This window comes from Haemaphysalis longicornis, unplaced genomic scaffold (assembly GCF_048455015.1).
Source record: "Haemaphysalis longicornis isolate Haplotype H1 unplaced genomic scaffold, Haemaphysalis longicornis Haplotype H1 scaffold_10, whole genome shotgun sequence".
NCBI lineage: Eukaryota > Metazoa > Arthropoda > Arachnida > Ixodida > Ixodidae > Haemaphysalis > Haemaphysalis longicornis.
Genome location: NW_027526204.1, coordinates 5,728,970 through 5,743,423, shown reverse-complemented (window position 1 = coordinate 5,743,423; position 14,454 = coordinate 5,728,970). Strand labels below are relative to the sequence as shown.

The following is a 14,454-nucleotide window of genomic DNA, read 5'->3' as shown; positions in this document are numbered from 1 at the left end:
CACGTCACTTCCTCACCTCCTGATGATGCAATGCGTGGAATTCAATCGCCATTCACAATAGCCGAGTTTTTTGCAGTGATTCATCACCCCAAACATCGTACTGCTCCAGGGCCAAGTGGCCTTACGTATAAGAACATCGACGATCCAGCCCTCAGCAATCTTGTCGACTCCATTAACGAGGTGTGGCTCTCTGGTCACATACCAGAATCTTGGCTCCTCGCTGACATCGTTCCGATACTGAAACCTGGTAAGCCACCCAATCAGCTCCCCAATTTGCGTCCAATAGCCTTGACGTGCACCCCGTGAAACCGGTTGGAGCGCATGCTGGCAACCTGGCTTCAATGGTGGATGGACACTTTCCGGTTGTATCAACCGGAGCAGATCAGGTTTAGGTCCTGTCTAGGTACCGAGGATGGGCTTGACCACTTCTCGTCCGTAGTGTTACTTGGCGGCGATTCACACAAAATTTCGCACAGTGCTTGCCATGGACATACAAAAGGCATACAACAACGTTAGCCACGGAGCCATCTTGGAAATTCTCCAAGGCCTTCTGTCTGACAAGGTTTCCTCTTTCTTCCGGAACTTCCCCATAAAAAGATCCTTTTCGGTTCGCATTGGTGGGACAAGTTACGGTCACTTTACGCCTGTCCGCAGAGTGCCTCAGGGATCGGTAAGCTCGCCCTTCCTTTTTAATATTATTATGTTACCGCTTGCCTAGAATCTCGGCTGATTGCCTGACATGTAATTTTTGATGCACGCGGATGACATCACAGTGTGGACTGCAGCACACTCAGACCTGACTCGGCAAACCGAGTGCCTCCAAGAAGCCTTGTCTGCACGCAGAAATGGTGTTAATATGCTGGCTGAGCACTTACCGCAGAAAAGGCTCGCTATTCTGCCTGTGACCAGTGCTTGGGGCCATCGCCGAATGGCGGTGTCTCCAATCGCATTACAACTCTGCGGCCGACCTGTACGCACTTCTACCTCACTTCATTTACTGGTGTTAGAAATTGATGCGTCTGGGTCAGCGTCAATGTCGCTATGTTCCGCCCGGCAAAAAGCAGGCCAGTGGCTCCACCTCATCCGACGCATCTCAAAGAAGTGTAGTGGCTCCTGTTCCAAAATCTATTGGTGCGGTCTGTACTCCAGCCTCGGCTTGTTTACCAGACCTAATTCCAACAGCTCAACCAGGCGGAGTGGGCTCCACTTGAGGCAGTTAACCGAGCCGCAATGCGTGCCATTACCTGCCTCCCTAGGATAACAGCGATCCCTGCTCTTCAGGCTGAAGCTCAGGTTAACACCTTGGATGAGCTTGTCCATCAGCGTCGGTCCGACCGCATGCATAAACTCACGTTTGCTGCTGAGGCACCGGCGTTAGGAAACTACATGGGTGGTTAACTACCCACATCTGTAGACTGCGTCGTTACCAGGCCTTTTGGCTATACCACCAGGTGACTGACAGCATGCCACTAACGCGACTGCACAATCGATCCAACGGACATTCTGACACGCTTTTCGCGGTCGCACAAGAACTGGCGGCTGAGTCTCAACCCCAGGTGGTGCACGCATTTGTGGACGCTGGGGCCACGTACGACGTGGTGACCACAACACTACAATGTCCTTGCCACCAAGAGTCTTGTCAAGCGTGCTTCTACGAAACACACCGCACCCTGCCGTCTATACTGGCCGAGCTTACGGCCGTCCGAGACCGTGAAACATGGTTAAGTAGCGCGGTAAGGACGGGACAAAAGTAGAGACCACACAGGACTTTTGTCCCGTCCTTACCGCGCTACTTAACCATGTTTCACAGTTCGAACCAACTAGCCCACATTTCCGCGTTGACAAGTAGTCCGGGACGGCTTGCAAGCACCAACTTCTGCTTTTCATCAAGCCCCTGGAGGTACTACTTTACAAATTTATACAGACTCCACGGCGGCCATACGTCCTTTACGTCGAGTGAACAACAACTGAGGTATCACGAGGTACATTCATGGCACACTGGATACGTACCCCTGCCCTGTGCGGTTCTCGTGGGTCGGGCGAAATACGCTCCCCACTCACATTGCGGTGGATGGTGCCTGCCATACCGCATTTGATCCACGAGCATTGAATTTACTGACACTAGACACCAAATGACAGTTTCGACAAAGGAAATAAGATCCTCGTCGTGTGTCACGAGCTCTAATTCCACCGTCTGGAATGGACCTCCCTAGCAGGCTCGCTCGCTGGGCCGAGGTCTTGCTGCGAGGACTTCGTGATGGTGTAGCCCTCTCTGCCGCGGTTACCCGGGAGTGGCCACCGCGCTGCCATGCCCCGTTCGCACAGAACTGCCCCGTTCCTGCCGACGATGCGGACAGAGAACATTTGCTATGGACGTGCCGTTCATTGGAAGCGGCCAGAACACGACACCTTTGAGACGCAGGCCTCCACCGGGAGACCGCCTGACCTCCATCGGTGGATATGGGGACCCCACCATCGCTCCCTCCCTGCGTTTCTTCGTGAAACGGTTGTTAATATATACTTCTGACAGTATTTTGCCAACGGGCATACTATCACAATAAAAAAAAGACGTTCACCCGAGACGCCCGCCTATGGTTTTTGGTTTCGAGTAAAACCATGTAAAAGAACCGGAAAAGGTAAGGGGGACAAGAAGGGTAAGGAGGCTCCGGGTAGCCTTTGCGAATAAGGACGCCGCAGTTTGGCAAAGGCAGTAGGCGTCAACCGGAGTTGCCCGAAGCACTGGCGCTCCAGGAGCTACGTCGAGGCGCGGAGGCCCAACTCAAAGGAACAAGGACTTAGACAAGCCGGTGGGGTGCTTTTTTTTTGGGGGGGGGGGGGTTAGGGTGGGCTACGGTGCGGTTTTATCGATGTCTGTTTAGCAGAAGTCTAGGTCCTCAGCTTGTTTATTGTGCGGCAGAAGAGAAAAGACTGGCCGCCATTCGGGACCGCAAGGGAAGCTACCATATTGACATGGTATTCTATTTATATTCCCGTGGTGTCTGATAACTGGGACATTTTTTATTACCGCATGCGTAATAGATGCTACCCCTGGGAAATCTTTTTAGCCGTCTATCCACGCCCAAAGCCACAGAAGAATTGAAAACGACCAAGAACATGCGGAAAGGATGACGTACACCGCGCATTGGCTGTGGTGACGCGCCGGCCTCGTTGCTAGGGGTTACGTCTAGCCGAATCGAAGGCGTACGCGCCCCTCGCACCGCTCGTGTGCGCGTTGTGCTGGGCCGAATAGGCAGCTAGACGGGATGCGATATGGATGATGCTATGGCTAGGCTGCTGCACAACAAAAAAATAGCGGAAGACTCGTTGTGGCATTCTCACACCGCCGAAACATCTAATCCCCCAGCCCCGTGATCTTCATGCTCGGTCCCATGCACACGCAACATGGCAGCTCGTTATACGGCGTTTTTCGTAGAAGCTGCCACACCACTCCAGTCATGCTTAGCGCTGAGGCAGTCTCAGTGGTACCGCTGACCGCTTCAGCAGCACATTGGCGACCGTCGTTCCTATGGACGATGGCGACCAACAAGCGTTGTCCAACAAGCGTTTTGTAACCCTACTTCATCCTCGCTTGCCACAAAGAAGGACTTGCGTTCGGGCTAGTTGGTATTCCATAACGTTCATCTTCAGCGCATAAAAAAACACACGGACACAGCAGGCAAGGAGAAGCGGTTGTCACCTCACCCCTGCACTCGTTGCACGCTCGATGACGGGGCGCGTCAAGAGCAGTGCGACCGGCGCGTCCACCACCGCATCTTACGCAGAGGCAAGGCTCTCCCAAGAAGGTCCTGCTCAGCTGGCAGTTGGTTCTGCACACCGGGTCAGAGCCAGCCCAAACATTTCTGTCTTGTTTGAAATTCGGTATTACAAGGGACACAAGGAGACTCTGCTCGTCTTTTGCAGATAGATGCTGCGCCCCGGGACACGGGAACGACCTGGCATCCACTGAAGTCAGGTTATACGCCCATTTCGTGACTCACGTACGTGAAATACATTTAATTCACTTACCAGTTGACTGTGGTGGTGGGATAACTTCACCCGTGCTTGTAGGCAGGCTACGTGTCAATGAACTTCACCCGTTGCCGAGAGGGTTTATGCTACTATAAAGGTGCGAAGCTAAAGTAGTCGGAAGGGTGGAGGGGGAAGACGTCTTGAAATTGAGTTTCTCCTTCATGTTAATCCAGCCAACGGAATCCACACACCGGTCGCCGAGGTGTGCACATGATTTCTAAAAGTTGGCCTCGATGACACCATTTCCGGCAGACCGGACATGGGCCGCTTTAATTAAAGTTTGATCTCTCTCTCTCTCTCGATGATACCCAATCGGGCGCTCTATGCCGCAGCTGTGCGTTTCTGTGGGCCTTCGAAGCCCGTTCGGAAGTGTTTGAGTGAAAGGAATGGCGTGAATTGGGCTGGCACCTTTTTGAAGCGTATTTTCCGTCTCGCAGAGAAGTCGCGTACGACTGCTCTGTGGCCTCCCTCGCCTGTTAAGGGTAGAGTTGTGGTGCTCAGCGCAATCTCGTTTTCTCGTCAGCGGGTCTGCATGGGTTGTGTGGGTTGCCTGCATGTGCTTTCTTGCAACTGATACTACGTGGGATGCGGTCCCACCCATTGTCTCTACGCTTTTAACCACACGGTAGCACTGCTGTCTTCGAATGCCAGCATGCTGTATGACTAAATTTGTCGCACCGACGTTATCGGATGGCTCTTGGTTTGTAAGCATGCACACTATAGCGCATTGATTGTACCTTGACGTAGTCCGGAATCGAAGTCTTTCGTATACAATTCTCAGTGTGGCCGATTTCAGGGTCGGAGCCGTTCGTACGCGAGCTGCCTTGGCAAATAGGGCGTTCATAAGTTCACATCAGATATTCACGTTTCGACGTGGTGTAAATCGCAGAGGGTTGTGTTCCCACAATGTGGCCGCTGACTGTAGAAGGGAAGTTTTGCGGGGCACTTTATTTCGAGGATAGCCTCTATCACTAGCCCCGAGAGGGCTTCAACCACGATAAGGTTGTAGCGACAGTTATGCCGAACGTCCTCAGTCTTGTCTGGATGATATATATACGTTTCCTCTCGGCGTCAGGATGAAGGAACTGCCCACGGACTCGCTGTCCTCTCAGCCTTCTCCTGCGGCATGAGCCGAGTATATTGACCAGTCGCGTGTTCTTGGCCCATGAGAGAACGCAGGCAGAGTTTATCGAGATTGTGCGGCGCGTCATCGCACCGGGTAGCACACCCATGGCCCGACGACACGAGAGCGTTGTAGGTTTGAGGGTCGGTTCAAGTAGCCTTTCCGGTGGCGTTTGCTCATCCCGTCGAAGTTTTCGACCAATTCAGTGTCACAGGAGGCCAAGCATCGGCAGGCCAGACGATGCTCTGACCACGGCACAGTTCCTGCTGGTGCAGGGCATGTTTTCAATGCTCCGAAATAACAGAGTAGGTAGTCTTAAGATAGCTCGCCCTCTGCCCTAGTTATAACAGCACTGACAGCACCTACAGGATAATTACCAGTTTGGTCACTTTGTTTCACGTACACGTTTATTTCCCCAGTCGGAAGAGCCATTCTAGAGGAGCGAGTCGAATTCGCCAATTCACTACGGGAATTCCAGGATTTACTGTTTTGGCTCACGTGCCCGCTTTCAACTGAGTGCGAACCCCACTGTGGAAAAGTGGCCTCGTCACAACGTAAGTTATTGAAGTCAGTAGAAAAATAGCTGAAGGTTCTCTACCTGCTTGCAGCAAGCAGAAATATTGGTGGAACAAAAAAATAAATTGCTCGGTGCAGAAAGAAAATAGAGAATCCGCAGACGACCACGGTGGTAAACGCAGCCTTATAAGCGGACAGTTTCGACACGTTTTGTGCCCGGCAAAGGCCCATTGTTGCTGGAGTGCTTGGAATATCGCTCATTTTTTAGCGTAAACGGGAAGGCTCGTTTCTGGAGCCCCAGGCTCATGGTGCTTCTCGAGGGACGTCTGTCCGCAACGCCAAAGGTGGGAAGTTGTGGACGGGTACGACGGCGGCGAGCAGGGATTTTGGTAGCTACACACGCAGACCAGCCTTCAGTAGTTGAGAAAGAACACTGAAGCGGGCAACCCCGCCGAACTGGCAACGCGTGGAGCACTGCTCAGTAATGAGTCAAATTGGCCGACAAGAGGTGACCAAGCTTTATAACAGACGGGTTCTTACAGTGAGAAAATAAATTTCAATGCAATGTCAGTGACGAGAGCCCAACACCCGAGTCTGAATATCAAAGGTCATATTTCATTCATTGAAGTAGTCCGCGTGACCGCATGGGTCCTCCGTTTTGTGGAAAACTGCCTAAAGAAATGTGAATAAAGACGGAGTCACTAAAGGCTAACAGGCGCCGGTTTTCGATCCCCCAAAGCGCAAATCCTTCACGACGATTCTAAAACTTGCGTCTCAGAGACCCCTTTGCAAAAACTACCTTGTTTCCTTATTTAACCCGTACCTCAGCGAATCTGAGTGTAGAGAGAGCTTTCCAATTCCGCGACAACGGTGAAAGTTCGCAGCATCGCAGCGTGCTTTGACAAATAGTTCACTTCCCCTTTCACACTCACCATTGTTGTACTCAAGGGTGCGCAATAAAGAGACTTCCAAAGGAGGGAGTCTTACGGACTCATCAGGTGGCGTCAGGTCGCCAAGAAATTTGTGATCCATTTCCTGAAGTTTCGCAAACAAAGTTGCACCCCGCGTCCGAGCAAGTGGCACCACGTCCATCCAATCGAGGGACCGCTTCACATCGTCGTAGTCGACTTTGTAAGCCCTCAAACGTTCCGAGCGAGCTGTGAGACTGTCTTTACATGTGATGTGACGAGTGCAGTGCGCCTCGGGTTCGTCTGGGATCTTGCGGCTACAGCCAGCCGACTTGCATTTGAAGGGCTATGCAGACTAAACTCAAGTTTGGTTCATGCAAAAGATTGCCTCGTTAGAATTATACGGACAACACTTTTAACGCTAAAATCGCTCAAATGAACTCTATATAAAATATTCGACGTAATACCCACAGCCGTGAGACTGGCTGAGGCAGACAAAAGCAAACACAAGTTAGGCAGGGCGTATAAGCTTGCAGAACGATCTATTCGCGCGCAGATGTAATGAATAATCTTTACATGAAAGTGTGAATGGTTGGGTAAACAATGAATGTTACGAAAGTACACGTAAACATAGAAGCACCAGTGCGCCCTGCTGCTGGTACTGCGGGCAGTATGCGTGTTACAGCAGCACAGTCTCACACGACACTGGCCGAGTGGCGTAAGCGACATTGTCTTGCGTTACCCTGCCAGTCGAACATGCCCCACATTTCTCCAAACGATCACTTTCTAGCGTAACGAAAACAAGCCAGGTGCAAATACAGTCAAAAACAAAGCAAGGGAGGAAGGCGGTCCGGCGTAGTATTGTGGCGGAATATAGGAGGACTGATGGTAAACTAAACAAGGCTCCGCAGTCCGCTACAGAGTGCACAGCGCACTAACGGTCACTTAAAGACCTGTCCTTGTTACCTCATCACAGAGGCCACAAAACACATGTTTGGCCAGAGAATCAAAATGTTTACTTAAATTGGTAAATTTCTCAGTGAATAAAGCATCGTTTGCTGCCCGAGAAGGGCTGAGGTTATTATAAAACACCAAATCTTTCGAATAAAACAAACCTGTATTTTGTTTCTATGGCCTCGTTAAGCGCTTCGTGGTTGGCCAGGAATATGCACAACGGGGTACTCTGACAATGCACTTATATGGAAACGATCTTCCAGAGACCTCGAGATGATATTCAGCTCACTGAATTTGGAAGAACTCTATCCTATTTCGCCAAACCCCGAATCAGGTGAAACTGCATCGTCAAGGGAACCGCTTGTAAGAACAAATTGGGAAAACGCTTGATGAGATCAGTGAAAGTGTCACTCCAGCAGCTTAATCTTGTAAGAGTTGACAACTATTCTCAACGAGCTGTAGATTGTAATAAACGCGTGTCCATTGACATTCGTATACTCCTACACCGAAGATCTAGAGCCACTATCATCGGCCCAATTCCTTGTGGGCCAAAGAATCACGATGCTGCGCCGTACAGCTTGCGGGGGAAAACGTCAAACAGTCGCCGTCAATCGTTCGGCGCTGGAAGTATGGCAGACCATTCCAGCGAAAGTGGCGCCTGCGTGCGACACATACTTAGGAAGAGACCGGCTTACCTGAGCAGGCCTACAGTAGCAAGGGGCTAACAAAGAGGTAATTTCGCACCTCTAAAGGAATACCACTGGAAAATGCATATTTGGAGGACCGGCAGATTAAAAATAAAATGAAAGCAAGAAACGGCCCCAGGCGGTCCTCAAGCTTAGGCTACCCGGGGGGAGCGGAGATCAGGCGACCAGTACAGTGGCTGCATATGTAAAGGAGACGAATGGGGCACGCACTAGTCGAATGAAAACGACAGGGCGCCAGACTCAGCAGCCGCCAAAGCCGAATCGACAGTAACAGCTGAACCAGAACCCACCGACGACGAAGGCGACAGGCGCGCGTCTCTGAAGCCGTCCCATCTTGAATCACGGTCATTGGAAGCCTTTCCTCAGCTACCTTGCCTTGAGAAATACATCTTAAAATTTGTTGAGGTTGCTGCGGTTCCGACATCTTTATGCGCTGGAAGGAGCCCTGGCTCCCCAGCGCCAGGGCTACTCCCCGTGATACTGCGCCCCAGCCTGCGCCTACTTCGACGCCCATTGTCTGCTGCAGTTACATTCGTTAGCGGGATCCGCCATTCTGCGATGGCACAGACGAGCGAGACGTGGAAGACTGGCTCGCCACGTACGAAAGAGTAATGCCATACCAGTAAAGGTGAATGTGTTGCGTCGCTTTATTTACGCTCAATTTTCATTGAAGTGCGTTTTATACCGTTAATACTTTTTATGTTCAAGTTTATGATTTCATTCACCACTGTCTAAACCTGCCAATGCGGGGGCCTGCGGCCTAGTCAAGCTGCCTTTATGACAGTGTTTTCCGCGGGCCTCCAGCGTCATGTGTGCGTTATGTGCGTGATGCGAATAAAGGCTTATTATTAATATTATACAACAACTGGGATGACAAAGGGAAACACAACAACGTGTCATGTTTCCTGACTGTGTGGCAGAGCTTTGGTACGGCAACAAGGAAAATGAATACCCGACTTTAAAGTTTAAACTTTACACTTTACCTATAGAAATCATGAGCGCGATACGCCGCTCATCTGGGGGATTGTGCTTTATTAGAGCGAAGGCTCTACTAGGCTCGACCTTTCAAAATCATTCATCGCGTCACAGGTGACCTCCAGCCACCGGTGTGCAAGCTGCACCTTTCTTGTCACATCACGCTCGCTTGGTGCTTCACTCCGGTGGTACCACGTGACTAAGTGAAGGTGAAACGGCTGCTTGGCCTGGGCTTGATCACTCAGCGCCGGCTGGGTTCATGCTTTCAGGGCAAACGAAAGCATGAATCCCATCATCGAGTAGGTAAAAGCTACACGGCAGGCTGCGGAATTTCCAGCTAAAGCAAACTTTCACGAAATACCGTGCCCATATGTTTTGCCTTTTGTCGTGGTAAGTGGGTATAGAAGTCATGTTTTAACAGCGATGCAACACGAAATACGATATCAGGGAGCCATCGTCGCCGTACGAAAACGGAGTCAGCCTGCCTTCGCTTAGCTAGAGTGCGCGAGGAAGCTGTTTCCTGTCAGTGGCCACCTTGAGCGCGTTCAGTGGAGCCGGGACCTCGTTTCTGGGAAGACATCGCCTACCCAAGGTTTGCGTTGCTGGGCTGCTGGGGTGTGTGTTGGGCTGTGAGGGCGTCGAGCTCGCCTCCCGCCCCAAATTGACGGCTTGGTTCATGGTTGGACGCCTGAACCTGCCCTTCCCTTCTCTTTTTTTTTATTTTCTTTCTCACGCAAAATAAAGCCAGCTTGAAAACCGAATCCAGCATCTACGCCAAATCTGTTTTCAAGCGCCGGCACGCGTGGCCTCGCCACTCCCAACGAAAAAGTGTAGCGCACCCGTGGCGTGTATGCAAAAAAAAACAAGCTACCGCAACACTATTATTGCGCCTGTACTTGAGCGAAGACGAAAAATCACAGTGCTTGTTTTGCTTTATCAGAAAATGGCCGGGAATCAAACCAGACACCTCGTGTTCCGTAGCGCAAGTCAGGCGTTTAGTTTCGATTAAGGTCAGCGCCCACCCATTAAAACAGCCGAGGTTAAAACTGGGAAGGAGAGTAATAGTGGGAGGTAGCTCTAGGTGACATTACACCCCTGGGAACGGGTCACCTACACAGACGGATAATCAATCCGTGAATGGGGCTAGTGTCGGTGAAGTTTAGGGTTTGAAAAACAGCGCGGAAAGCTTGGGCAGAATGGCGGACAACTATAAGCTTCTGCTTCGTTGGAGTTTTCAGCGCTGTTTCTTTACGAGATGTGTACCCAACTAGCCCAACGTCAAGCTGAAGTGTCTGGCTGCGAAGTGGCCCTAACCCAAAACGTAGGGCTGCTTCGCAGCCTAAATGAGGGTAGACGAGGGAAGAAACGAACAACCATGATTTCTTCGTGGCCCCCAATTTTAGGCACCCTCATATCAAAGCGCGTGTGAACGATACCACCTCTGCCCGCCTCATTAAACCGAGCCAGGGTTGCATGCCACCCTATCAAACTGCATGCCGTTCTCTCTTTCCTTTCGTCTAAAGAGACGTTTTCGCTATTGCCTTCGTGCATAGAAGCACTGCCAGAGCGGTCGTTATCACCAGCACAGAGCACCACTGCTTGCCTTCCTCGTAGCAGGAGGTTCGCCTTCCAGGTTCTGCTGTACTTTGTTGCGGCTTTCCCTAAAGTGACTACCGACTGCGTTTACTGCTGCAACTGCAAAGAAGATGTGAAAAGCCGAGCAATCGCCGCACTGACGTCACTAAAAGGGGCAAGCAATTCTCCGACAGAGGAAGAGAGAAAATGTTTTGGTGGGCGTAGGGCTGCAATTTTAGATGCGGAGCATCTCTTGCTCGGGGGGCATGTCACTTGTCCGTGCCCCGTCCGCAGCGAGTCTGATAATGATTGTGGCAGGATGCCCCTAGGGATTGGCCCATGGAGGAAGAAAAAGTTAGGAGACGGCGCTACCGGAGAAACGTGAAGCCTATACATAAAAAGTAAAATCAAAGTCGGCCCAGGCGTCACTGCACCACGTGACCCCATCGCGCCGCCGCCGCGAGCTCTTCAATTTCGTCTGCTCGAAACTACTCTGCTGCCCGTTGTCGCGAAGCCTGGTATATGTTGGTTTTTTTCTCCACGGCTTTTGTCTCTCACACATACGCGGCACTCCTGCCCGCACGCGTGCATGAGATCACCGAGCAGACAAATGCAGGAAGCACCGGGAAAAGCTACCGCCAACCAAACACGAGAGAGCCGGAGACCGCCGCCGCCGGCCCACCCGACCATGGAGGTCACGTGCTGGGCCGACTTCGGCGGCTTGAGAAAGAGAAACGGCGGAGGGAGCGGCTTCAACGGAGGTGGGCTTGCGAAGGCTAGCTGCGTGACGTCATGCCATCTCCTAACTTTTTCTTCCTCCATGGATTGGCCAACCAAAGAATCCATCACGAGATAGCTTCGCGTTCAACCACCGTCGTCATCTTACCGTAGGGGAATCGCTGAAGAAGAAGGAGACGAAGACAAAGCTGCGAAGAGGAGGGCGTGTACGTTGCTGTCAGCAGGTGCACCAACGTTAACAACCTTTACCTCAAGAACGCTGACGGAGACTACCGATTCTACCACAGAGACAACATCGACAAGAACATGATTGACGAGTTTCGGCGCCTCGAGAACCACCACCTACTCACTGTCGCACAACAGTACTTGTGCGCCTTTGCCACCGGTGTGGACCCGGACGCGGAATTCCCTCTGGCGCTGCTAAACACCAGATCACTCAAAATAACGGCAGCACAATGGAACCACACGGAACCCCCATCCTCATCAATGGTTCCCCACTGAAAGATGGTGTAATTTTTAGATGCGACGCATCTCTTGCTCTGAGGCATGTCCCTCCTGCGTCGGCGTAGTGCGGCGTCCGCACGCCAGCTTGGCATGCGCGACTCTCCTCCCGTCTTCTCTGCGACAGCTGTGCGCGCAACGCTCTCACTCCGTCTGATTTTATAAACAACAGCTGTGTGCGCGCGCTTCGCTCGCTTCGCTCCGCTCTTGTCGCGCAAGTGTGCGCATGCGCGACTCTCCTCCGTTGTCTCCTCTCCTTCAGGCACTGTGAATATAAAACGGGTATCGCGCTGCCGCGGTTCAGTCAGCGCTCGCTCTCGTTCGACTTCGCGTCACTTTGCTTGACGACTGCGTGCTTGACTTGATTCTTCCGATGAAGACGTGATGGAAGCGACGGTCCCTTCAGCGAGTGGTGTGATACAATCCAATACCAGCGTCACTCTAAACGAACCCCCCGATGCCTCGCATCACACCAAGGTTCCCTTGCTGGAAGGTAGGCGTAATTTTGTCTGAGGTTCAATGTGAGTCGCTATTATAAGCACTCAATGCGCTTATTGACTAAGTTCTGAAAGCATTTCGAATTTATAAAAAAAGTTTAAAAAACAAGTGTTGCAAACTCCCCTTAAATTCGCCGCGCCGCGTAATAAGAAAATTTTTTCTTGGACTTATATGGCATCGGTTAGTAATCCTCTAATAAAAAGGTCAAATTCAAACGCTCAAAGACACGAGTGAGAATTACAGCATAATTTCCGTCCATTATCGTCAGCATGGCTCCAGCCGAAACTTACCCGTGTCATGGTGCTTGTGGGTGAGAGCGTAATATGGTCGGGGTGCCGTGTGCGACGAGTCCTGCTCCGCCGGGGCCTCTTATAAAGTGCCGTGCGGGATCTGGCGGCTGGCCATCGATCCAGCGCCGCATAAGGTGTCGCTTCCGGCGTCCGATGGGCTTTTCCGAGGCCGCCGGACACTCACCACAGCGCGTGTTCTTTGTGCAGCCATTCATGCGCGCCCACTTTGTGGCGCGGAGAACAGGTTCACGTCTGTGGAAAACGAAAAACTGCTTGCCAAATGACCTTCTCTAGCGAGATTTCTATCCTGCCTTTTGAAAAATATTTGCGTTCGTGTGCGTTAGTTGTAACGTACACTTTGTGTTAACTATACTGGAAATTTCGAGGGTTGCGCATTTGTTTAAGCGTGCGTACTACAAAAAAATTTGGATTTTTCAGGCAACGCATTACACTAGGGCGCCTCCCCATAGAAGCCGGGTGAACTTCCCCAAGTATTGCAGTCCCGCACAAGGGCTCGGTGCCAAGCCGCGGAGTCGTTTGTACTTATTTTAACGATAGGTATAAGGCGCCACCAAGGCACACGACTACACATGGTTACTTCCACAGCAACAATGAACGCTCAACTCGGTAACGGCCAGTCTCAGGTCTGCTGCCAGATGGGCCGCTTGAAATAGTTTTATCTGTCTCTCTGATTTCCTTACCCCGCATCCTTAGTTCTCTTTGTTACAGCTGGCTCCGACTTTTAAGGGTTCAACTTGTGTTATTATGCAGTATAAGTATAATTTGCGACCTTAACTTCGGTTTGTGCGCGGTTCCTTTTGATATTGTTGTTAACTTCTTCTCTGTTCCTAATCTCCCCGTTTAATGCCGTGCAATCTCCTTCAACATCATCATCAGCAGCAGCAGCAGCAGCAGCGGCAGTGGCAGCGGCGGCGGCGGCCACAGCAGCGGCAGCAGCAACAGTAGTGGTATACCCGGTTACAACTTAAGAACGCCACCTTGCGCCTCATCACCGCAACCGGCCGTTCCTCCGCTCGGCGCAAAGAGGGCGTTACTTCGAATGTTTTTGGAAGCACAAAATAAAAGAACCCCCGAAAACAAAACAAGCAAACTTAACGTCTTGGGATTTTAAAATTTCAATGTGAGATACATTACCACAACTAACGTGTATCAAAACGTAAACATATTATAGAAAAATTGCCATTACCAGTCAAAACCCGGTGCAAAAATGACAAAAGAGAACATTATTCAGAAAAAAATAACAAAGTCCAGTTTACTTTTTATGGCTTACGTGTTGTATTTTACACACGTATGCATTATTCACTAGCTTTGAAATTACGATGTGTTAGAGTATAGTCGCCTTTTTGCTTCGCGCATTGTATTTTTGTCCCCACATTTTCCACCATCTCATTCTCCAACATGGACGTCTCGTATGAGGTCGATGTTTTGGCGGAGCATGACTACGCAGTGCCACCTGCAGCCGCATTGTTTACTGTTTCTTGGACTCCAGATTCTTCGTCGCGTCTGCGGTCTGGGGCGAGTTCACCTCCCACTCAGAGCCCATCAACGCCGAAGCATCTGTACAGGAAGAACTGCAGCGGCATTGTTCTTTGTCTCCACGTTCAGCAGACAGTTTTGAA

At 51.1% G+C, this 14,454-nt stretch overlaps 1 protein-coding gene across 1 annotated transcript in view; it reads right to left on the bottom strand.

The window, feature by feature from the left end:
* LOC144157588 (uncharacterized) overlaps positions 1-12,880 on the bottom strand; it is a 78,148-nt gene extending 65,268 nt beyond the window's left edge. Inside the window, exon 1 of the mRNA XM_077688429.1 lies at positions 12,815-12,880. Within this exon, the coding sequence (XP_077544555.1) occupies positions 12,815-12,823 (9 nt within the window). The 5' untranslated portion in view covers positions 12,824-12,880. The remainder of the gene's footprint in view (positions 1-12,814) is intronic.
* Positions 12,881-14,454: the final 1,574 nt, after the last annotated feature.